General features: G+C 35.3%; 1 protein-coding gene across 5 annotated transcripts; it reads right to left on the bottom strand.

The window, feature by feature from the left end:
- Positions 1-16080: 16080 nt before the first annotated feature.
- Positions 16081-21370, bottom strand: LOC120069935 (phosphomannomutase). 5 transcript variants are annotated; one of them, XM_039021778.1, is made up of 13 exons: positions 21125-21369; positions 20957-21021; positions 19847-19932; positions 19676-19720; positions 19486-19552; positions 19061-19137; positions 18360-18395; positions 17433-17488; positions 17251-17350; positions 17037-17132; positions 16855-16944; positions 16426-16477; positions 16081-16305 (listed from the first exon to the last, which is right to left on the bottom strand). In XM_039021778.1, exons 3-13 carry the CDS (start codon positions 19913-19915, stop codon positions 16256-16258), a joined length of 738 nt encoding a protein of 245 aa, XP_038877706.1. In that variant the 5' UTR covers positions 19916-19932; positions 20957-21021; positions 21125-21369; the 3' UTR covers positions 16081-16255. The 5 variants fall into 5 exon arrangements, with proteins under 5 accessions (XP_038877706.1, XP_038877702.1, XP_038877704.1 ...); XM_039021774.1 differs by having other exon boundaries at positions 16081-16329; XM_039021776.1 differs by having other exon boundaries at positions 16081-16329; positions 21121-21369.
- Between the last annotated feature and the right edge of the window lie 4404 nt (positions 21371-25774).

A 25774-nucleotide genomic window follows, 5' to 3' on the forward strand; every position in this document is an offset into this window, starting at 1 on the left:
AATAATGAATTGGGTTTGGAAAAGTAAAATGCGGTGAAAAGTACAATGCGATAATAAAACGCGGTGATAAATAAAAAGCGATGATAAATAAAAAGCGATGATAAATAAATTGTGATGATAAATAGAATGCGGTAAAATAAATTGCAGTGATAAAATAAGATGCGGTAATAAAATAGAATGCGGTAATAAATAATAAATAAACAATTAAATAAACAAATTGAGGACTGGCTGTGAAGATATGCAAGTATCTGATGGTATGCGGTGGCAAGTCTTATGAAATGCGTCAGAAAGAGAATGGGTTGAGGGAAAGGACATCGCAAGTTCGTCAATCTTGTTGAGGAAGCAACTAAGGTTCCGCTTTCCCTTGGCTTATATCTTTCAATGATCAGCTGCATTCCCATATGTCTATGGTGAAACAGGGATGACCGTGGTGAACGCAAGGTTGTTTCCATCTCTGAAAATACTTCTCGCTTTAGTTAATACATTCTTCCAACTTTCTTTCGAGAGGTGGACTAACATCTTCCCTTCTACTCTCACAGGTGAAGATGCCGTTGAGCATGCTTTAGCTAAACTCAGCCGATTTCTTCAACAAATATTAACTTACTCGCTTAATCCTTCCCCCTTTCCTTGAGGGATTAGTTACACATGGTGAAGGAAATGGATGATGAATGTATGGTGAAGAACAGAAAGATGACGATGAATATGATGATGATATTAAAATCTAAAGATAAGCATTTGTTACAGATAATGAAAGATTAGAGATAAACACAGTTGATGAATAGAAAGTGAGAACAAATAAAAAAAACCATGTTAATGTCTTGACACGGATCCCGATCGAAGACAATGTACTTGTCAGCATGTGGGAGGAATGTGGTGGAGAACTTCCTTCTCAGGCTTGTTTTTTAAGTAGAAGTGATCTTTACACAGAGCTTCTCTTTGGGAATGGGAATGAATTTCTTGCTCCTGAGACATCCCTTTCGGTCTTGTCTCGTCTTTCTCCCCGGATTTTCTCTAAGTTTTCTCTTTAGACCAGCCTCCTTTCTTTGAAATCGATGTAGCTATTTATAGACCTTGGCACCTCCTGCGTCAGTGGTCCCACTCTGAAAAGCTGCTTTTTCTACCACAGCTTGGTGGAAACATCCGGTCTGCTCCACATTCAATTTGTCAGATCGTACAACAGAAAAGCTGTACAATTTCAGAAGTCTTTGTGAATGCGTCGCTCTTTTCATCTGCTATTAATCACCGCATGCAGTGCAATTGCGTTGATCTTTTTATCGATTGTCACATGCGGTGCAAATGCGTTAATCGTCTGCGTCCATGATCAATCATCGCATGCGCTGCAATTGCGTTGTTCTTTTTCGTTCTCGATTGATCGTCGCATGTAGTGCGAATGCGTTGCTCTTTTTGTCCTCGAGCGATTGTTGCATGTGGTGACCGGTTTCCTACAAAACAAAGACTTGGACATTCCATTTTGCCATTGCAATGGGGTTAACGGGTGTACTTACGACAGTTTACAACTTTTGCGTTTCTAACCCAGTTTATATACGGTCGACGCAACTTTTTCCTTCTTTTTGCCACATAATCTAAATAAAACGGCATAAATAACTTGTATTTCTATAAGTTTTCACACTCCCCTCACTGTAGATATATTGTGTCCACTCAATATAACCATGATAAGTAAGTTAACCCTTCACAGGTTACTCGTAATAACGGTTGGGTCAAATGGCTATTTTACCCCCGAGATTACCACTTGTTCCTTAAGTCCCACTGATCCTCTAATGAACAATTGGTTTGTGATCCGATCCCTCTCGTGCCAATGAGAGGATGGGACCCCTTGTTCAAGACCCGAGGTCAACATTTAAGAGAACAACCTCTCTATTATCCCTGAAAGTGGGTACCAACCTTGAAGTAGACCTCTTATGTATTCCAGTAACAAAGTTATTGGCAACACTCTTGCTTATTTGGTAATAGCATTGAAGCATTCGACACTATTGCAGGTCATGTTATCATATCGGCTCCCGGATTGGTAACACCATGCCCACTGATGAATCTTGGAGATTTGTATGGATTTTTTATTGAATCTTTCTGTTTCTTTGTTTCTTTGAATTAAATTCTAGCATAAGCATATAGGATTGATGAATTGACGACTCAAATTTCTTATATGTTTGTTATGTCCGTAATTGTTGGGAATGTCCTAGAACTCACAATTCGTGTTAAACATTTTATTTATAAATAAAATATTATTGAGTAATTTATTCAATAAAGTTATTGATTTTGCATTCTATTATGAAAATCCAATAAACATATCAATGGTTATAGTGTGAATACTTTAACTTTATATGGTGACATAAACAGGATCAAGTTAATAGTATTTAGCCTAAATGGTCTAATAAGTATACGGATGAAATTGGGTATATCATCTTGGTAACACTATTGGATGCGGCCCATTTTGTAGGTAATACAAATAATGTGATCCACAGATCATTCATGTAGAGACTGTGAGTGGGGGCATCTTATGCAATGAGTTTGCATATAGACTGGACCACAAAATAGTCACTTTTCTTTATAACTGTTTACTGTTAAAACTGACTATTTCATTTTAAGTAATCTAGGATAAGTCGATCTTAATCCTGAGCTAGCTACGAACTCCTGTTTGTTCGGGATTATCTTTTGATCTGCATGGGTGAGAGTAGTCCAACAACACTGCTCAATAAGCCTTCCATTTTGAGGATAAGACCAGATGAATAGTTGGGGACATAGCTCTACAAGATGGAATTCACTCCTACCCGATTTAGGGTTAGCAGATAGGTTGTTCTCATGATAGAGAAAGGACTTGATTCATAAGTATTATGACTTAAATTGTTCATTAGAGGGTCAGTGGGAACTTAAGAAACGAGATATATTCACAAGGGTAAAACGGTGATCTTGAGCCAGCTGTAATTACAAACAACTTGTGAAGGATCGACTTACTGATCATGGTTATATCAAATGGACATAATATATTTACAGTGAGGTGAGTTCAACTATGGGTTTTAATGGAGTGCCCCATTAGTTAACGAATGGGGTTAATTCGGTGTAATGAGTTTAGCCAATTAATCTTGGATTATTGGAGCCCATGATCTGTAGGTCTGCGAGGTCCCCCTATTAGCTCATAAATGGATTTGCTTTAGAGTAGTATAATAAGTTAATTTGAAGCGTTCAAATTAGAATTAAACGAAATGGGAGAATTTATATTTAAATATGATTTAAATATATGAAGGTGGATTTGTGTAAAATCAATTTAATATATGATATTAAATTAATTAGAATTAATTGAATTATTGAAATAATTATTTATTAATTTTATTAGAAAATTAATTTATGAAATTAATAATATTTTTAATTTTTAAATCAAATTTATTTTGAAATCATTTGGTAAAAATTGAAAATTTGGAAAAATAACACAAAATGAAATTTTGGTTTTTTCCATTAAACCTTCAACTAGCTCACACCAAACCCACTTATTTTGGTTTCAATAACTCCAAGCATGAGTTGCATCTCATGTAGCTATCTTCTTTGCATGAAAGACCTGCAATAAATAAAGAAGATTGGAGTGGAATTGAGACATGCATCTAAAGAGTTTTTGCTAAAAATTCGGGCTGAAGAAGTTGTTCTTCAAGTGGGTTGTAGCAATGTGTTCTCCTTCAAGTTTCCTTTCATTCAAGCTAATTTTGAGTCTCACAACTCATTCTAAAGCTCCAAGAGAATAGTGAGGAAGATCTTAAGGTGGTTCACAACAAGTTCTGGAGAAGATTACAGCTGAGAATCAAGATTTCAAGGAGTTTTACAAAGGTATGGCTTCAAACCCACTTGTGATTGATGAGCATGCTTTAGTTACTGCCAAAATTAATGAATTAGAGTTCTTATTAATCCTTGTTGCTTCTGCTGCATGCTGATATACTCTAACAATTGGTATCAGAGCATTATTTAAGCACTCGATTTGGTTTAATTTTGGTGTGGTGGGTGTTTTTCATGAGTTATATGAACATGGTGCACTAATATAGTTTTCTGAGTTTTGGCATTTAATTTCTCTTTAATTTCTTTATTAAATTTTTAATTGGCTCTTGATTCATGAGCTTATGTGTTCTCAAGAGTTTTTAATTTATTTGGAGTTATTAGAGTTGAAATTAAGATGTAATTGAAGAAACAAGTGAAGAAGGCCTAGCTGTAGATTCCAATTTTTCAGCCTCTGCTCAAATATTATCATTGAGGTATAAACGCTAGCTAGTAATCGATCTTTCACAACGAGATCTACCTATACAGTAGCTACGGGCACTGAACGATGTGAAGAGGTGCTATACGATAGCACTACACGATCGTGTGGTTTTGTGCGGGCGCTCAAAGATGTGAAGAGGCTCTATACGATAGCACTACACGATAGTTCACTATGGAGAGAGCAGCCCTCTTAGTTGGCTATAGTGTTTCATGTATCCTAATTTTTCTTAGTAGTCGAACTCATTTTCCCTGTGTTTTGGTTTATTATCGTACTTGAATATTGGGTAGTAAGGAAGAATTCTTACAAGTGGTATCAGAGCTTTAGGAAACCTAGAGAAGTGGAAGAAAATGATGCAAAAGCAGATGGAAGAGTGACTGAGTGCGACGGAGGCTAATATCGAGAATATTAAGCAGGAGATCTAGTGGTTAGCTGCGTTGGAAAAGTCAGTGGAGAAGATACACCCCATCCTAGGGCAAGATTGACAAGAAAGAACAGGTTCGCCTGGTCTGACAAGGCCACCTACGCATTTGAATTGTTGAAGAACTGTCTGCTCTTGGTGGAGGACGTTTTGATAAGTATATTCACAAATGGCCTGGATATGATGATTTCATAAGAAGTTTTCTCTATGAGGCTTGTGGGCCTAGAGGAAACCATGGATACGACCCAATTAGCAGAAGATCGAATTGAAGCGACCTATTCGAACCCAGACCTGTATGGAAAAGACTGGAAATTGGCCCAAAAGCCAATGGTCAAGGACTCAGAAGGGATGGCAACACGTACTGTCATGTTGGCAGAAAAATCCCCACCCAGGGCCTATTTCTTAAACGAATCACCGAGAATCCCAATTTCGTAGGTGGACGAATTTAGAATTGCAAGCTCGGAGGGAAAAAGGGTTGTGGTGAACCATTCAGTAAAGGCTATCGTTGCAAAAACAAAGAGTTGTGTTTACGTGTGGTAACCGATGATCTGGAAGATATAGAGATGGAAGACGTAGTAATGGAAGATCGTATGTTGGAAGTTAGTCCCTGGTGAAGTTATCGCTAAACTCAGTGGTTGGACTCACTACCCCGGGCACGTTTAAACTGAAAGGACCAAGAAATTGTGGTAATGGTGGACTGTGGGGAAACCCATAACTTTATCGCTCTACGCACGGTGGAGCTCCTCAACCTCCCACTTACCGAAACCACAAACTATGGAGCCATCTTAGGCTCTGGGAGGCCATACATGGCAAAGGGATGTGCAGAGGAGTCAGTCAGTTTGTTGGAGATCATGTTTGTCAATGAATGTTTATCTTCCGAACTGGAGAACTTAGACATGGTCTTAGGCATGCAATGGCTCCCTAAACAAGAAGCTATGACGGTCGACTGAAAGGATCTAATCATGACATTTACGATGGGGGAGTCGAAGGTGGTGATCAAGGGAGATCTGACACTAGCCCATATAAAAGTTTCTCTGAAAAATCTAGCCAAGATGTGGCAGCCAGAAGACCAAGGATTTTTGGTTGACTTTCAAGTATTGAGGATTTCCAGAAAGGACAGGGAATTAGTGGTCACTGAAACTATAGAAGAACACGATGATGTGTTCATCATGTCGAATGGGCTACCCCCCACGCGACAAATAATCCATCGCGTTTAGTTGAAAGTGAATAGAGACCCAATCAATATGAGACTCTACCGCTATCCACATGCACAAAAGATGGAAATTGAAATACTGATTAGTGAAATGATGGATTCTAGGATTATACGACCAAGTATTAGTCCGTTTTCCAGCCCAATGATCCTAGTGAAGAAGAAAGATGGGAGTTGGCGCTTTGGTGTGGATTACCGAGCATTGAATCATGCGACGGTGTTGGATAAGTTCCCTATTTCGATGATTGACGAGTTGCTGGACGAACTTAATGGTGCACATGTTTTTTCAAAAATAGATTTAAAGTCAAGGTATCATCAGATAAGGGTGTGGCTGGAGGATGTGAGAAAGACGACGTTGCAAAATCACGAGGGTCACTACGAATTTCTAGTCATGCTGTTTGGGTTGACCAACGTGCCGACAACATTTCAAGAACTAATGAACCAGGTTTTTTGCCCCTATCTTCGTAAATTTTTACTTGTTTTCTTTAATGACATTCTTGTGTACAGCATTGATGTGGCCACGCACTTGGAACATCTCACGGTGGTTTTCCGACTCCTTCGCAAGCATTGTCTGTATGCGAACAAAAAGAAGTGTCAGTTTGCAAAAGATCGAATTGAGTATCTAGGGCATTGGGTGTCGGCCTGAGGGGTCAAAGCAAACAAAGAAAAAAATTGTGCCATGGTGCAATGGATAGTTCTGCGTAATGTGAAGGAACTGAAAGGATTTCTAGGTTTGACCAGTTATTATAGACGTTGTGTGGTGAACTATGGGGTTATTGCTGCACCGTTGACAAGATTGACAAAGAAGAACAGGTTCACTTGGTCTAACGAGGCCACCTGCGCGTTTGAATCATTGAAGAAAACCATGATCACTTTGTTAGTGTTAGCCTTTCTAGATTTCAGTATATCATTTAAGTTTGAAACTAACGCCTCCGACATGGGATTAAGGTCATTTTGTCCCAAAATAAAAGGCCCATAGCCTTCTTTAGCCAGAACTTATTGTCGGCAGCGAGGGGAAATTCTGCATACAAGCAAGAAGGATGGCAATTGTGTTGGTAATGGAGAAATGGCATCATTTTTTGTAGGTACATCACTTTATATTATATACTAATCAAAAGGCACTCAGACATATTCTTGAACAGCGGAAAATTTCATCAGGGGTCCAGAAGTGGGTCACGAAATTGATGGGTTACAACTTTGAGATCCTTTATCAGGCAGGGCCTGGAAACAAGGTTGCAGATGCTTTCTCGAATACCAAGTAAGGCTCAATTGAACATCATTTTTGTTCCTTCCTTAATTAACCTGAGTGTGGTGGACAAAAAGGTACAGGAGGATACAAAACTGAAGGCTATCTTGGATCAAGTGTCTGAGGACAGTGATAATGTCCCACGGTGTACAGTACGCCAAGGACGGTTGTTCTATAGGGGACATATGGTTCTTTCTCGAGATTCCCGTTTACTTTCCACGATACTTTAAACCTTTCATAGTTTAGTTATTGGGGAACACTCGAGGCACTTGTGAACACACAAATGACTATTGGTTGAACTGTATTGTGATGGTATAAAATCCGATGTGAAGAAATACGTGGTCGAGTGCGCCATTTGTAAATAAAATAAGATACAAGCCATGTCTCCAGCTGTGTTATTGCAACCTTTACCTATCCCCAGTCGCACATGGGAAGATATTTCTATGGATTTCGTGGAGGGCCTTCCCTGCTCGAAGGGGTACGATGTTGTTTCTATCGAGGTGGAGATGCGTGTAATTGTGATGCGTTATGGTGTGAGTTTGCGGTGATCATGCAAGTTTTCCTAACAAGACCTAAGTATAAGCCTTCTTAGGTTTCCTAGTACGTCCAGGGTCAAACACAGGGACTACTGAGTAAATATGCGACAGACTCTTTGATTCTATTGCGGTGGTAAATAAATGAAGTGGATAGTGCTTTGATTGAGAATTTCCTATGCGACGGAGTTGAACACAGAGTTGATGAAAGCGTAGAGTTACAATGAGTATGTGACGAAGGGGTTGAGAAGGGATTGAGCTAACATTTTCTAAGATTGTGCACAAGTTATGCGATCATGCTACACACAAATATTAGTACTACATTTCTCAATGCAGATGCTATTATTCCTATTTCTAAGACGCATGTGATCTGTATACGAAACAGTCAATAGGACTTATTTCTAAGCCTCTACTCTTGTCTTATGCGATGATGAATGATGAACACATAAAACAAGGTGACTGCATACAATCATTCCTATTTCTAGGGTACATACGATGTGTAGATAACAATAGAGCTTATGTCTAAGTCCCTATTTCTTGCTTATGCGATTCTAATCTGACTCTCTCAAGCCTAGATTCTAATCTGACTCTTTCAAGCCTAGATTCTATCTTTAGACTACTCTCTTAAGTATGTCCAAATGATGAATGACACGTACATAAGACAAGATGATCACATAAAATGTAAATCTCAAGTCATGCCAGCTAAGTACTTCTCAACCCATTCAGAAATTTAGCTACTCATGCATGGTATGGAGACATTGAACATAGATTGAAATGAGATTTCCATTTTCTGTAAGTAAAGTACTGAATACAAAATAACAAATGAATTTGAGAGATAAGAAGCTCGGTAAGCAATGTCTTCCTTCCCGTGGCCTTTTACACTGCTCTTGTTCACTCCAACTCTGTTCAAGATGTGTATTCTTGATCTCGCAAGTGTTGGCCTCCTCTCCTTTGTAACGCTTTTCGACAGTCTCTCGATCTGTCCGGGAATGATCTCTCAGCTTTCTCATTTCCTTGCTCTTCTCCGTCCTCTAAGTATATGTATGGGTATGTGCGTGAACAGACTAACTGATTCTCTACTCCTAAGCTCGTTAACCCTTTTACACTGGTGGCCTTCGGTATTTATAGAGTTCAAGGTGAAGTAGCCTTTCTTGCTAATGATTGCAATGATGGGCGTCATTAATTCCCCTGCTCTGATGCGTCGATTAATGGACACCGAAAGTTAAGTGTACTTGCTATAGTGTGGCTTTAACGGCTTGTCAACTAAATTCGGATTCGACTATTATCAGCTTTCTGTCCCATCATGATTTATTATGTTGTCACCTTGATGCGCAATCTTTATGCGCCGCCTTTTTAAGAAACTTCTCACAATCGCATGTCTTGTGATTGCAATCTTCAAGCGCACTGATAACTTGTTCCTTTGGATCGCAATTTCATATGCGTCATCGCATTTTTCCTCCACAAAATAAGTAAATTAACTGATTTATGCGATGGGCACTTGTGATCGCAATTCCTTTCAGTTTAGCGCTTTTAGACATAATATTGCTTATTTTACCATCGTATTCTCTCATTGTTTTACTTATTTGAGCTATAATAACGTGTATTTCCACTAGTTATCAGTGGACTGGTTGAGCAAATATGCCCATTCATCGCCTTGTCCCATCCGTACTTCGTAAAAATCGTGGCTACTATGTTTGTAAAAGAAGTGGTGTGACACCATAGGTACCCTAAGTCAGTTGTGTCAGATCGGGATCAGGTGTTTCTCAATCATTTTTGGACAGAGCATTTTCGATTGCTAGGTACCCAATTGAAGCATAGTACAGCGCACCACCCCCAGAAGATGGACAAACAGAGGTGGTAAAAAAGAGTTTGGAATTTTATTTGCATTGTTTGTGCAGTAAGAAACCGAAATCCTGGAGTGACGACTTGTCGTAGGCAAAATACTGGTACAACACGTTGTACCATGCTTCACTTAAGACTACCCCTTAACAGGTGTTATATGGTCAACCCTCACCACCAATTATATCTTATGGATAGTCAGAAAAAACAGTGAACTACTCCGTTGAATAGAAATTACAAACCAGGGATGAGACCTTAGTGGCTGTAAAGGATCACCTGATCCACACGCAAAATCAAATGAAGAAGTTCACAAATGCCTACCACTGTGATATGGTTTTTGATATGGGGGATTGGGATATTTGAAGATTAGACCCTACCACCAGAAATCCTTGGCTAAGAAATGTTGTGAGAAATTGGCCCATAAATTCTTTGGTCCATTCATATCATAGGCTATGTGGGAGAGCTCGCTTATTTACTATCTACCATCATCGGCCCAAATTCATCCAGTCTTCCATGTCTCTCAATTAAAGAAACCGATTAGCGACAAACACATCATATAGTAGGATCTTTCCCTTTTGAATGATGAATTAGAATGCGTTCTCGAACCAAGAAAAATGTCTCAGATCCACTGTAATGAGAGGAAACAAGAGTAGGAATGTCTTGTCGAATGGAAAGGGCATCCTGATCATGAAGTTACTTGGGAGTCCCAAGCTTTACTCCAACAGCAATTCCCGAATTTTCACCTTGAGGACAAGGTGACTCTTTTGAACAAGAGTATTGCTAGACCACCCATTAAGAACGTTTATAGAATAAAGGGTAAAAAGGCATTTACAACCAAGTTACTACACACATAAAAACATGAGAATTATGTTAAAGAAAATAGGCATCAATTAGTGGGAAGTTCTATTCCTTCTCCGTCCTGATCTAGGTTACCTAAGAACGAAGGGAGTAACCCATGTGTAAGAAAATTTGTTTAATTGAAGAAGTAGCTCTTACTCCTCAAAAGGATGTTTTCATTCACGGAGAAGAGAGTCATAATAGTACCAGTGATCATCATTAGAAAAGACTCCCGAAGAAGGAAATGGTGTCTGATGATGATTTCATTAAAGGAGTTCTAAATACTTCAGATGTTCCTAGTGCTCCTATACTATTTTTACATATATCTTCTCTTTATGTTCTTTCCCTTTTTTTTTTTTTTTTTTTTACTAGAAGATAATATATGTTTATTTTTTCTTCTAGTCACATTTGAACAATTCTCTTTAAGAACTTGCAAGACAGCATAGCAAAGAACCCCTTGGTGAGACCTCATGCTTTGACTCTATCGTCGAAGAGATCGGTACATATAAAGCTTCGCTTGTTGAACAAGTTAAAAACCTCTCTTATCCTCTTAACATTTCTAAAGACATTTTTCGTGGCAAAAGAAAGTAGATGTTGGGGCTTTCGAAGCTTTGGAATCTTCAACCAAGGAAGTTGGTTGTTCCAAAGTACCTTTAATAGAGAAAATCTTACCCTGTTCTAGTCCCTCAAGATTTATGAATAGACTCAATAGACGTACAAAAAAAAACTAATTGATGGAGACCTCAAGGCCTCCTTATACTGTATCGATGCTATGATTTCTAACTTCTAGCAACATGTTGAAGGATCTCATATCGAGAGTTCCATGAGCGTGTTCAAATCGCTCCGATCTCATCATGACTGAAATACAAAGGATATACATTCAACACATACAGTTATACACATAAATCTAATTATCGGCATGCTCAGAAGAAAATAAATAACAGGGAAAGGATTCCATACCAGTTGAAGACTGTCTTCGAACTTTAGAACCCCAATGCAGTGAAAACCCTCCAAGAGATCTACCAACACCCGGCGGGAACGTCGACTGCAACAGCACAATCAACGCGAACACGAACGCCCCAACAGGGACAACACCACAACTAATGAGTCCCGGGTATTCTCGGAGTGAAAACCCAAAGGGTGGGCTTTGGTGAATTTGGTAGAGGACAGAGGAAAAACGAGTCATGTAGGTGATAAGCAAGTGGGAGAGAAAACAATGCTATCGTATAGCAGAAGTGCTTATTGCATAGAGGAGCAACACAATCATGTAGGATTTGCTAAACGATCGTTTAAGAAAAGGTATACGATCATTTAGCTAAATCGGTACACTATACGGTCATTTCGAGAAGCTATCCGATCGTATAAGTGAAAGTGTACGATCGTTTAGGCGCGAGGTATACGATCGTTTAGGCGGAAACGCTATCGTATAGGCTCTCAAGCGATCGTTTTGAATCACCAATGCGCGCTTTGCAAATTCTTTTTGGGCGGTCGAAGAAATATTGAATGCACTATTGAAAATGAAAACTCTTTTTATTTTTAACCCATCGGTTATCATAACTAACACTGCCCACTACCCACATCCGAACGTGGAAAAAAATGATTAATTATCATATAATTAATCAATTAATTAATTAATAAATATAATCATATTATATTTATATCTTATAGTTTGATATCACATATCTACTATAGTATTTTCTCCTCTATTTGATATAAATCATATTTATATCTAATTTCCTCCAAAATAATGTATCTCATACATTTAGCCAATTATATCATATATAATTAACCAGTCCAATTATATCATATATAATTAAACTTCCTCTTGTCAATTTGAACCTTTCAAATTAACCCAAACACTGGTTCTCGACTTTATCCAAGCTACCCAGGGGACCTAATGGACCTGTGGCTCGAAGCTCCAATGGTACGTGAATAACTGACTAAACTCTTTAGCCACGAGATCCACCATCCGTTAACTGTCAGTGATTCCACTAAAGACCAACAACTGAACTCTTCTTACCACAGATATATTTCTGTGTTCATCGGATATAACCAATCATGAGTACGATGACCCTTCACAGATGCTCATAAGTACAACTGGGCCAATTTACCGTTTTTTTCCCTGTAGTTACATCTCACTCTTTAAGTACTACTGATTCCTCTAATGAACAATACAACATAATCCAACTATGTGTGAACACCTCTCGGGCCAGGAGAAGGTGTGTGACGCCACATCGTTCAAGCCCCGGAATCAACCCTTAAAGGAGCCATCTATCTACTTACCTTTGCCTCGGGGAAGGAGTGAATTTCATCTTGTGTAGCTGAGTTCCTAGCTCCCAAATCAGAAGAATCAGGATCAGACCATCTGTGACAAGTCACAATATTTGTGACCATTCCACAAAGCGGGTCACGTCCATAGCGTTACCAGGATAAGGTTTCCCTCCTTTGTCCATTTACTACAGACCATTTTGGTTATCACTCAAGACATGATTCACTTATATGTCACCACATACATGCTTGAGTCACATACAAATAACCAGGGATTTTATGTTTATTGGTTTGTGGTAAAGCAAATAAAACAATTAATCGAGCAAAATACAAGATGTGAAGTAAATATCATATATTAACAACATAAGTGTTTGTACATACTGTTTACAAACTACAAGACACGAAACTTTAGAGCATCAACCCCAACACATGCAACCTTAGCCATGTGGGAAAATATTCAAAAGAAGCTCGTGCGTACTCCTTTTGAAAATGTCTCAAGCCTTAAACTAGAGATAATGAAAATATTCATCGCCATCTCTAAGACTCATATTGACAAATTGTGGAATACGAAGGTCAAGCCTAAAAGACTATTGAATTTAGCTTACAAGAAATGAAGATCATATATGAAAAAGAGCTTAAAGTTGCTAAGGTGCAGGAAGAAATTGGTGCTATTAAAAACATCCCTACTCTGAACGATGAAGATGTCAAAACGTTGGCTATGAACATTCATGAAAGCATAGAGGTCGCACATGAAGAGTTAAGAAACTTTAAGTGGAAGCCTGATTTTATCGAACTCTTATAACGTATTCATTATTATTGATTCCCTAATGTAATTATGGGATTCTAGATTAATGCCCAAAATATTCTAATTTAACTCAATTGAAAGATTTTTTTTTTTTTTTTTACTGATGTAACTGCACTTAAATTATACTTTAAGGTGCTTGAGATCAAGTCATAATGTATTTCAAAGAATGTTTTCTTTTTTTTTTCTTTTTTTTTTACTTTATAGACGTTCACCTTTTAAGCTCATGCAGCCAGAGCAACATGCAATTTATACTCTTACGTCTAGGTAGAATCTTTTAAGAAACTTTCCATGAATTGAACTAATTCATTATCTATCTTTATCCACGATCTTGGATATTCTATTTGTGTAGACCTCTTTAACAACAAAAGGGTCATCCAATTTACACATCAATTTGTTCTCATTATGTCCTGTTAAAATGATGAGTCGTTTAACCACCAAAACCAAATCGCCAACTTGGAATGATCGAAGTAGCACATTTTTGTCAAAAGCTTTGACATTTGGGCTTGATAACATTTTAAACTGCTTTTTTAGGCTTTTTTTTATACCTTCAAACATCATCTCTATATTGGCTTCATGTCTTCATGATGAGGCAATGAACACCAAGACATTCCAATGTAATCCCATAAAGGAGTCGTATTATCAACCATGGTTTCTCCAGTAGCACCCTTCCAAATCTTCTGGTTGCTCTTCACTTCTTTTTTTTCTTTCTTGACTTCTTGGACCAATAGATTGTTATTACCTTTAATAGCAATGCTTAGCTCAATATCATGAGATCGAATTGTTAATTATTCAAAAGTCTAGGTTTTTATCCCTTGTAGGATATAAAGGAGTACCTAGTACATTCCTTGAGTGCAGATTTCCACCGTAATAATTCAATCAATCTATCTTTGCAATCAAAACTCAAGGCTCTCTAACGATTAATGTAGTCGTTGATTGGTTCCCTTTCTATCTTTTAGTAGTGGTAAGCTCTATCATGCTAACAATACGCTTTGTGCTATAGAAGCAATTAAGGAATTCTCTTTCAAGTTGCTCCCAACTCTATCAATAGTTTCAAGCACGAGATTGGTGTATCAATTGAATGTGTTTCTTTTAAATGTTTGAACAAACTATTTGACCATTAAATCTCCTTGTGTACCAGCATTTTTGCATGTTTCAATGAAATGTGCATGTTGCTTTGGGTGCCCTTTCTGTCAAAATGTTAAAACTTGGGTGGTTGGTCCATTCGACATTCTTAAGTTTTCAATCCTCCTTATATACGACTTGGAATACAAGAGGGAGTATTGAGTAGGCCCACCATATTGAGCTCTCATTGCAATCATATTTTGCAATTGATAAACAGACAACGAAACAACTAAAGTTGACTTTTCCAATTAACTTTCTTGTAAGACAATTTTCCCTTTGTCATTATTCTTGACTACATTCATGTGACTTGATTTTGTAGCATCATGAATTTCGATTTGATTTCGATTTGATTCTTCAAAGATGCAATGTCATAATCTTTCTCTTTGACTATCTATATCGGCATGTTGACCTTGAGTCTAGCCATTCTTTTTTCACCTATTGCCACGTTGGCCATCACAACTGACATTATATTAAGGTCTGATGCCTTCTTGATTGATTGTTCAAAAGATGAAATCAAATTACTATATAAGAGACTCCAGATTGTTGGATTTCCTTGGAGTAACCACAAGTAGTTGGTCCCTAAGTGTCACTTGAAATTCTAAAAGGATTGTCTTTATACCCTTCTTGACATAAATCTTGTATGAGAAAAAGAAATGAAAGGTAAAGAAGTCCATCATTGTGCCAATCTATTTGACGAGATTTCCCTATCTCCTTTAGTAGCATGACATCGGGAATCAATGAGTTTTTCAACACCCAAAGGTATGCACAAGTCTAAGAGAGAATGTAGGGGGTGTTGGCTCCTTCATTATTTTAGCAAAAGTTCTTGTGGCTCGAGCCACCTTTGTGTTTTGACCTGGATGACATTCATATCTAGTTGTGAGGGGACATGACCAAGAAGCAACCAACTAACTGCCCCCTTCCATTCACCCTTTCTTCGCTGTGTGGATAAAGCCTTAGTATGAAATTTAATATATTCCTTTGATGTGTTCTCTTGAACGTTGAATGAAGTCTTAATCGTCCAAGTTTTTAAACTTGAGAAGCTTATGATCTTGAGATTGATTATAGAGGTATGATCTTCTGGAACTTAATGAAGTTTTAATCTTCCAAATCTTCAATCTTCAAAAAATTGTAATCTTGAAATCAATCAAAGTGTCTGAGCTTCAATCTTCAAAACTTTAGAGTTCCAGGGTTTTAACACTTCATCTTCAATTCTTTTTAATCTCTCCCAAAATGAACGGGTAAAACCTCCATTTATAGAGGTTTTCATGGCCTTTACATGGACTTAGACCTAATTGCTTTTGGACCCAAAAATTGGGTTTGAACTTGGACTAAAGTTGCGCTGAGGCACAATCTTTTCTTTGCCCCAAATTTCCACCATAAGCTTGAATTGAGTTGGACTTATGACCTGAGCAATTTTAATTACTCGACCCGATTCAATTAATAATTCATAGCTCAATCAACCCTCTAGCCAAATTTATTGATCGTAGTCTAGAGCTTAATCACCATTGAATTCAATAAGCCTATCATTATGAACCGATGACCAAAAATGAGAAACGTAGTCTATTTTAGTTCGTCATTTATTTGTCTCCAACACCTTCATCATTCTTAATCATGAATAGAACTGAATAGTCGTTCATAATAAATTAACTTATGTGTAAAATCAGAATGTGGCATATTCGTACAGATAAAATTGAAGTTTTCTTCTTCGGATATTGGATCTTGTTAGAAAAATATGGCCTGACACTGCTCTACAGTGTCGTCAGGGCTAATAACTGCAAAAAACAAAAATAAACAAACTTAAAAGAGAAAACACCCTGCATTAGTAAAATATAGCAACAAAAAGAAAAGAAAAGAAAGACAAAAATTGCAAGTAAATAACAGCGGAAGCAGACCTTTGTGGCCTACAGTTCGTTCTGATTCATAAATTTCATGATCATTTCCTCCCTGTTAAAAAATAAAGGCCGCAGAAATATCTCAGTATAAATAACAAAACAGAGAATTGGGTTATAGCACTAAAAGGATAATACTTTCCATGAGTTACAAGATCCTAAATAAGAAAAGAGTCCTACAGTAGTATGAAAATTTTTCCATGTTATCTTCATTCATTGTTTGTTATGAGAGTAGCATTTAAGAATTATGTAGAGTCTACAAAATAAATTAATAGATCATCTAATGAAGTGTCAAATAATGAAAGGAAGAAGTTGGTACTATAGTAGTACTAGAATTTTTTTTCCTAAACAAGAGAGATGACAACGAAAGAATGAAAATCAACCAAAACTAAACTGCAAGATAAATGGGTCGACAAACATTCTAATAATAACCTTGTAAGTTTTATCGCCAAAGAAGTGGATTTCTTGAAAATCTTCAAGGTACCTCAGGCAATATGTCTTGTCCCAACCTTGAGGAAAGACCTGTGTTTGAATAATTAGCATTACCAAAATAGATACCTGTCATGTTGTTTACTTGTGTTATGATAATACTGCCGAAATCAAACTCTACTTACATCAAAGCTTATTTGTCCTCCAATGGAGAATGTTAAATTAAGATGTGCGAATTTCTCCCGAAGGATGGAAACCATTTTGGGGCGTATGTTCTGGACCTGAATGTGGATTGCAAAATAGATGTCTCATCTCATGTCCTCAAAATTAAAATGTGAACTAAAAATCAGAGAAGCTGAGACATGAGTTTTTCCAACAAATGGGACTGCAGTTTTTCACCTTATCATACTTCTCAAATTCATCTCTTTCTTCTTGGCTGCAGTTTCGCCCAATTGGTGAAACATTAAGCATCCCATTTCGAAACTCAATAAATGTTCCCCTGAATATACAATAAGTAATACAAAATATATCATTTGAAATCAAATACAATAGAAAAACTTTCATGGCTCCAGTCCACTAACCTTTTTATAGGAATATCCAAGTCAGCAATATAATGAAGCGTAAAGTTGATAAGACTCTGCAAATTTTTGGCATTAGGTCATTTCAGAATTCGATGTTTATACCAGTTGCTTTTCATGAGCACAAAAGGATACAACATTTATGGAATGTGTCTCTTTACACTCAATCACAAGGTAATTATAAATACAGAGTTTTCAAGGCGTGTCTCTTTTCTTTTGTGATTACAGATGTCTCATAGTGAATTGCATACTGTTCTCTTATCTCATGGTGAAATTGCATTATATAATCCACATGGCATCCTTTGCCCTTTTGTACTTCCATACAATTAATGAAAATTCAGTTACTGACTCTCATTTAAAAAAAAAAAAAAGGGTTTCTCTCTTTTCAAAAACTATGTGATTATTTTTCTGTAAGGGTATTGATTAGAAGCAAATAATTTTGCACGGGATAAAGTATTCATGAGACTCTATAACCAATGAACCTTGCAGCTCGAATCCCTTGTAACATCTAGCTGCCAAGAACCTCTTTATCATATATTCCTTACCCTCAATGAGGGTCTTGCTAAATCCCACTCACTCTCTCTGCGACTCATGATTGCTATAGTGATTCCTTCCGACAAACTTTCCCTCTCCACATGCACAGCTACCTTTATCTTCCTAAGTCCTTTTATACCCTGCCGTGCCATTCCCTTTTTTCCCATAAAGTTGGAGGCCCATCAGAGTAGCACATGCAACACTTTAGTCAACTTTATAACTTTACGTGCAATATCTCTCAAAATTCACAGTTTGTTCAATCAGAGATCATTTATTCCATATCAGGTGATTGTGCAAATGATGATAAAGAATGGCCTCAGACATGAGAACCCAAGGTCACCCTGGAAAAGGTTTCTAAATAAATGGAATACAGGAAAAAAGGATAGCTTATATTACCTTGAGGTTTTCTTCTCCAAGATGCAATTTCAAGCTCTGTACAAATGGAAAGGAACAGACTGATGTAGAGATAGCAAATACAAAAAAACAAGGTAACATGAGCAAATGTTACGAGGAATTCAAATGAAAGTTAGTCTAAGTTGAATAAGCACATCAAGTCGGAGAAGTGCTTAAAGAAAACTATAGCAGCCACGGCATTACAAGTCTTAAAAGGAAAATATGGCTATTCATAAGTTTTTAGTCGGTCTCCTATGGCATGTTTTCCTTTATTCATTTTACTTGAAATCATGAACTACCATGAAGGGAATGAAGGGGAAGCATCAAGAGTAAACGATGACTTTGGAAATCAACGAAACCTCGATAGAAATGCTATATAACATAACTATTTAGCTAACAAATTCCTAATCACAGTTTTACTTATCAAATGCAATTAACCCCATAGATTTTTATCCTTGAAATGCAAGGTAAAAAAATGCACATTTATCAGAAAGTAGATAACCATTGAAACATGGGGAATTGACAAATTTGTACTCGATTTCTCCTGCTCTTAAGGTCACTTGATGCTAAGAATCTACACAAATTTATACATAATAGACACATGACATATATAAATTAAACATCAGAGCAACATCGAAAGGTCATCATCACCAAGTAGACATCTAACTATCTGTATAAAATCTAGATCTAGATGCAACCAATACCTCAGTGCCAATGAGCTTCCCATCTTTATGTGCCATGAGTCCGTTCTCAGAGAACACATAATCATAGTCATGAATAACTGCATAACAAGCATGGATTATTAGATTACAATGCAATCGTAAACATTCTCTATTTAATGCTCTACATAAGCTTATTGGTATCAAAAAAAGGGAAACTTGAAAGAGGATACAAAAATGATGATTAGCAATATTCCACATTACTTTAAATCAAGCAAAGACCATGGTTGATACATCATAATAAAGGAACGAGATGAATAATTGGAAACTGATACATATTATGCATATAAAAAATTTCCGAGCAAAAAATACAGAACAAATTGTTCCGTTCAACAGTTGGCATCTATAAATTAGTTGTTCCAAATAACTTGCTCATGAAATCAAAGTACCAAAATCCATTTAAAATTTACCTGAGTTCCCAAGCTGCTCTGATATCTTTGAAAGGTCAGATCCTCCCACAACACCAACTGTAACAACCTATAGTATTTAAAAGGATGAGAAAACTTAAATATATTTATGGTTTACGTGGGAGGAATAAAAAATATAAAAGAAGAAAGACGTTCTCTATAGATGTTTCTTCTCATGCAGTAAATCAGGTACCTTGCGGAGCTCTCCCATAAATTTCAACATCTCTGGAGTGGCAACCTGAAAATTTACCAAACTTTTCCTTATAGAAAAAATATGCAAATATGAACGATGTAATGAATACTGATACAATAAAGTTCATACTCCAAAGATCAACTAACATCAGGAAACATAATTTTTCTTCACCTTTCTAGGAGCTGTTAAAGTCCCATCGACATCAAATAAAGCAATAACTCCAGGTCTCCTCACAGCCATTAGACTCGATATATTTCCTTTTGCCAATAAAAAAATAATTTCCGATTATAGTTCAATCAAATATCTTCAAATCGCTTTTAGTAGAAACATAAAACCAAATAAGAAGAATTCCTAAAGCTGCAGTCACTTACTTCATTGCTTAAATAATATTAGCATCACAATTTAATAGAATCAGGGACAAAACTATGACCTCTTCAATGCAGATTCCTCATACAAATAGAAGGTTTAATATGTAGCGAGAGATGAATTAATTAATCATACAAGGTCAAAAAAGAAAAAGCAACGAGATACTTGAGCTTAAAGATTGCATCACTGGAGTGGAAGTGTAAGGACCCGACTTTCTGAAATCACTAACATAGGTCACCATCCTTAGTATACAATCCAATTCTAAGATCTCTAACATGGGTCACTGCTCCATGCATTTACTTTCAAAAACAAAGCTAGTTGACCATTTTACCCTAAAATTTAAAATAAATAAATAAATTTTAAAAGTAAAATAAACAAAACATCACTAAGACAATTTCAAGAATGCTAAAATCAAAGTTTAGTTCGAGATCCCTAAAAACATTAATGAAAAAGAAACATCTAAAATGAAAAATGTTAACTCAATAGTTCTCAACAAAACATCTAAATCAAATTTGAAAAACACGAAACTAAGCGGAAGTAGTAACACTAGTCCTATGACATCGTCAACAGAACTCTGGTACATTCTTTCCATGTGGAAAACATTTAAAGAAAAAATGAACATTTAAAATGCTTAGTAAGTAAGCCTACTCCTACCATGGGTAAGGCTATGCAATCATGTGCAACTGAATGTATGTAAATGGTGGGACCTAATCTAGTATACTAAAGTTGCACACAACACAAATGGCTTTCTGAGTGGACAATTAAACCCATGAGAGATGTACTCATGCTGAGATGTACCCCGGTATACAAAACTGGAGAATCCGAAGGCACACAAACTAGTGAACCCGAACGCTCATAAACCCAAATTACGGCAACATTAACCAAACCAAAAGAGTTCCAAAACTTTGAACTTACTAAAATCTAATCGAAACACCCTCCAGCCTGCAGGACGGCGAGCCAAAAACCTCCAAATCACAGATCTACCAACCAATTTTATGAGTATCAATAAATCTATGGCAAAGTTCAATGGGCATTGAAGATCCTAAAGAAAAACTCACAAAAATGTCATAAAATCTTACTCACAATCCCAAATCCAACGACGGCGGTGGGTTCGACTGGCAGCGACGACCGAGTGACGGCGGCTGCAGTGTGGCTGCAGTGCAGTAGCCGGAGAAGCAAACAGAGATGGATGGGTTAGAATAGAGAGAGACCGGCGAGCGGCGACGGTGGACGGCTGCGCGGCGAATAGCAGACGGCAATGCTGGCGTTGGGCGAATTAGCGCGAGAGGGAGAGATCATGAGTGATAGGGGTCGAATGGCTCAGATTTAAAAAACGTAAGGTTGTTATTTTATTATTCAAAAAAATAAAAAAAATAAAAAAAAATCCCTTCACACACACGTATGTATAAATTTGTTTTAAAATATTTTCCCAAAATAAATAGTTAAGGAAAACATTTTTAGTACCTAAAACTTCCAAATTTATAACAATTTAATTTTGAACTTAAATCCCGTCAAAAAAAAAAAATCATAAAAAGTTAAGTGTTAATTTTATTAAGAATTTAATTTTTATAGTATAAATAAATTTGATTCTCAATCAATTTATTAATCTATACTTATAAAAAATTTACATTATATCATATAAATATTTTATATGATAGAGACTTATAAGTCATTATAAATTGTAAGTACGACTAAATTCTTACTTTTTTAAAGTCCAAAAATCAAATTGTTACAATTTTGAAAGTGTAGAGACTAAATTGTTACGAATAAAAGTTTAATTATCAAAATATTCTAAATAAAATTAATTATCTACTGAAATTATTTTAAATTTGGCTCAAGAAATCTAAAATTAAAGGAAAATTATAAATTGTATAATTTAGGAAAATTAATTTAGAATTACATGAAGCTCCAGATGTTACGAGAAGTAGATTTCAAACAATGAAACTTAATTATTGCTTTAAAGAGATGATTGAACTTTAATGATGTTCGCTTTAGATCTAGTCCTATTTTTTATCAATCCAAAAGAATTAAATGGGACCGTCAGTCAGATAGTCAGGTTATTAAAAAAATCATCCTTAATTATTAAAGGAATTGAAGCAGATCGGGTCAAATCAGGTTTCCTTAAAATCGACCCCAACTCCAAATTGGGTCTATACCTATAACCCGATTCGACACAGGTGGATTAGTCGTATCAATCTCATTTTTTACTTTTGTTTTCTTTTCTTAAAAAAAAAATCCATTACATTATGGTAGATTTTCAAAAATAGAAAAATTAGGAAAATTATTTATACAAAATAACAAAATTTAATCTTTTTTTATAAAAGTTTATAGAAGTCTATCAATGTGTATTAGTAATAGAAACTTATAGAAATGTATCATTGATACTATGTGATAGATACTGATAGAGGTATTTTTTTCATTATTTCTATAAATATTATTTGAAAATATGATAGGAATCAAGAAGTCTACCAATAACTCTTTGAAAAGTGAAAGATACTCCAAAGTTTTAATGTTTCTCTACAAGCTCTCACTCACTTGAACATGAAACATGGTCCCTCTCTCTCTCTCCTTATAACAACTTTTTGGATGCCAAAAACAAGCTATCACTCTAAAGGACTTCTTTCACATTTTTCATATGTTCATGCACATTCATCTTCTCTTCAATGGATTTTGTTTTCCTCCTCCGATTTCATTCTAATTTTCTCTTTTTAACTTCTTCATTTTAACCTAAACCCACTTCTCCATATGTGTATATGGTTTGAAAAAATAAAGGCGGGATACGGTGAAGGGATGAATTGGAAATCTAGCCCTAATTTATTTCAACACTTACAATAGCACGACTTGATTATAGAACAGAGATAGGGAGATAGAGGTAAAGGTGTGCAATAACCCAAAAGAACCTAAAACCACTATCACCCAATGAAATACACAAATTACAATCACAAAAGGAAAAAAAATAGTCACAAAAAGCATTCAATAGCTTAGTGAAAGAAGACAATGAATGATGTGGTCTAACAAAACCTTGTTTCAATGGCGGAGCGTGACCAGTACCAACCATGTATGTGACTGCCAATGACAACAACACAAAACGTGGTTTAATTTAAGCCAAGCTTATTTAATAGAAATTACAAAAGTTACTTCTATATAAGGTTAGGATCAAAATTTGAGCTTCAATATAATACAAATTTACCTCAGTCAAACTAAGTTAATGTTAACTATTCCATATTTTCAAAAGTTACAATGTTTGCACACAATATAAGTCACTATAACACTGTTTAGATACTTAAATGCAGTTTTAAAACGTTATGATAGATTAAAAAGATATATTATATCGTAATTTTGAAAATAAAATAAAATGTAACTTTTGGAAAAAGAAAAAAAAAACAATAATAGGCAATAGTTTTTCTAGTTTAGCCAAAATAGTAATAATAATGAATTACAATAAACCACAAATAATAATTAATGCATGTTTGAAAGTGATTATGAAAAAGATAAAATCATATGTCAACATGAGCATAGCTCAATAATACTTTACTATCGACTTCGAAGTCAGAAGTTCGATTTCCCCACCCCACACTTTCATTACAATGAGATGTTGTTAATGGGTTATTGCCATGAAATTTCATAATGAAAGGTAACTTAGTCTTTTCAACGTAACTTGCTGCACAAGCTTAGAACACTTGATTTTCCACACCCTTGTGTGAAGAGACCATGTGCACAATTTTTTTAATCGACTTTTACTCAAAACATGTGGGATGAATACCCTATTTTATTAGGCACAAATAACTATTTCCTCCCTATATATATATATCTTAGATGTTTTTAAGGGAGTATAACTTAAATGATATATGAATGTATTAACAATCAATAGATCTATAGTTCAAATTTCCTTACTCATATTATACTTTTAAAAAGGGTGTCTTCTAGTATTTTAATTATAGGACTTCTTGCAGATTTAGCAAAATAAATTTTAAAAAATTAAGTCCATGACCCAAACTTGTTACTTTTGTAAAAATGGCAAAGAACAAGTTCAACCCATGAAATGTAAAAAAGTTCGAATACACCTAATACACACTTGATACACACGATACAATCGATACACTTCAAACACTACTAATATATATTTGATATATTACTAATATACACTTGATATATTACTAATATACACTTGATATACATGATACCCTTGATACACTCGATACACTTTATACACTAAAAAGTGTCATATCTACAAAATGAAAAAAGTGTACGACATACTTTAAATATCCTATTCTTAAATTGCCACCCACTACAATTTTCTTTAGTTATAGTGGTACATGTATATTTGTTGTTTAGAAAAAAAAAAAGAAAAAGAAAAGTCTAAGTATTATTTTGAAAAATGCCAAGAAGAAAAACAAAAATGTCTCTTCCAATCTATAAAAAAAAATGCTTAATTTTAATTTGAAAAAAACAAAAATGACCCATTCAAAACGAAAAGTAGAAATAAAAATAAAAAATTGCACGAAAAAAAAAAGAAAAGGCAAAAATCAAAGAAATAAACTGATAATAAATTGAATGAAATACAAATTAATTAATTGATTTTGTTCATAATTAGAATCGATTCGTGGATCTCTTCTTTATAAAACGGATCGATTGAATTTGGTTTTTGGTTCACTCCAAAATTGAATCGACTTTTATCTTTAATATTAACTATTGTAACACACCAAGTTCGTAATTTAGAATCTAAATTTGGTTCCAATGACCACAACATTCTTTTATGAATACAGTCATACACATGGAAAACACCTAAAGACATCAAAAGAAAAGAAAAGAAAAGTTAGGAAAATTCTTATAAATAGAAAAATCTAAAAAATATTTACATTTTTTAAATTCTTGGAATATTTTTAAATATTTTTTATATTTAAAAAGACACCACCAAGTTACGCTTTTTTCACTATTTTCCTGTAATCATCTTCTTTGGTTATTGTGCAAGCATCATCATGCATAGCTTTTCATCTCCACAATTTTTCTTCTGTATCATTTGATTCGAGCAACTCTCATCGTCTAATCATCCGTCGTTCGAGCAACGATTCAAGTCCATCAGTTCTCTATTGTTCCGAACTTCATTCATTTATGGAATTTAGTCATTTAGTCACTTTTCTTTTCTAATTCTAACTTTCTGTATATTTAACCTTCTTTGTACAAATGAATATTGATTAAATAAATTCGACTCATGCATCCAAAACAACTTCTAAACTTTGTATTGTTTCTTTCTTTTTTTTTTTTTTTTTTTTTTTAAGAAAAACAACTTCTTCCCAAATTCGAAATCTCCCCCTTTATTACACTAGCTAGGGGTATTCAAAAAACTCGATAATCCATAAAAAAAATTTTATGGGTTAGATTGGTTCATGAGTCACCTAAAATAACCTAAACCAATTCGAACCAACAACTTATTATTAACTTTAAATTTATTATATTATTATTATTTTGCTTTTGTACAATTTGATATACATATATTTATTTAGTTTTATTTAATTTTATCAGTTTTTTAGATAACTTATTCTTCAACAAATCTTAAAAGTAGTTTTTTTTTTTTAAATTTGAAAAAAGATTATACATTATATAAATTGAAATTGAGTTGCTAATCTTAATTCATATATAAAAATAGTTAAATCAAATTTTTAACATTCTACTTCTTTTTATATATAAAAAAAAAATTAAATTAATTACCCGAGTAACCCGAACCAACCCAAC

This window comes from Benincasa hispida, unplaced genomic scaffold (assembly GCF_009727055.1).
Source record: "Benincasa hispida cultivar B227 unplaced genomic scaffold, ASM972705v1 Contig693, whole genome shotgun sequence".
NCBI classification, from domain to species: Eukaryota; Viridiplantae; Streptophyta; class Magnoliopsida; order Cucurbitales; family Cucurbitaceae; genus Benincasa; species Benincasa hispida.

Excerpts from the sequence above, each read along its gene's own strand:
- LOC120069935 (XM_039021777.1), bottom strand. The coding sequence starts at position 19,915 with ATGGCTGTGAGGAGACCTGGAGTTATTGCTTTATTTGATGTCGATGGG. Across the intron at positions 16,478-16,854 it reads TTGGCGATAAAACTTACAAG|GGAGGAAATGATCATGAAAT; the intron begins GTTATTATTAGA and ends ATTTTTTAACAG. Across the intron at positions 16,330-16,425 it reads ACGAACTGTAGGCCACAAAG|TTTGTTTATTTTTGTTTTTT; the intron begins GTCTGCTTCCGC and ends TTCTCTTTTAAG.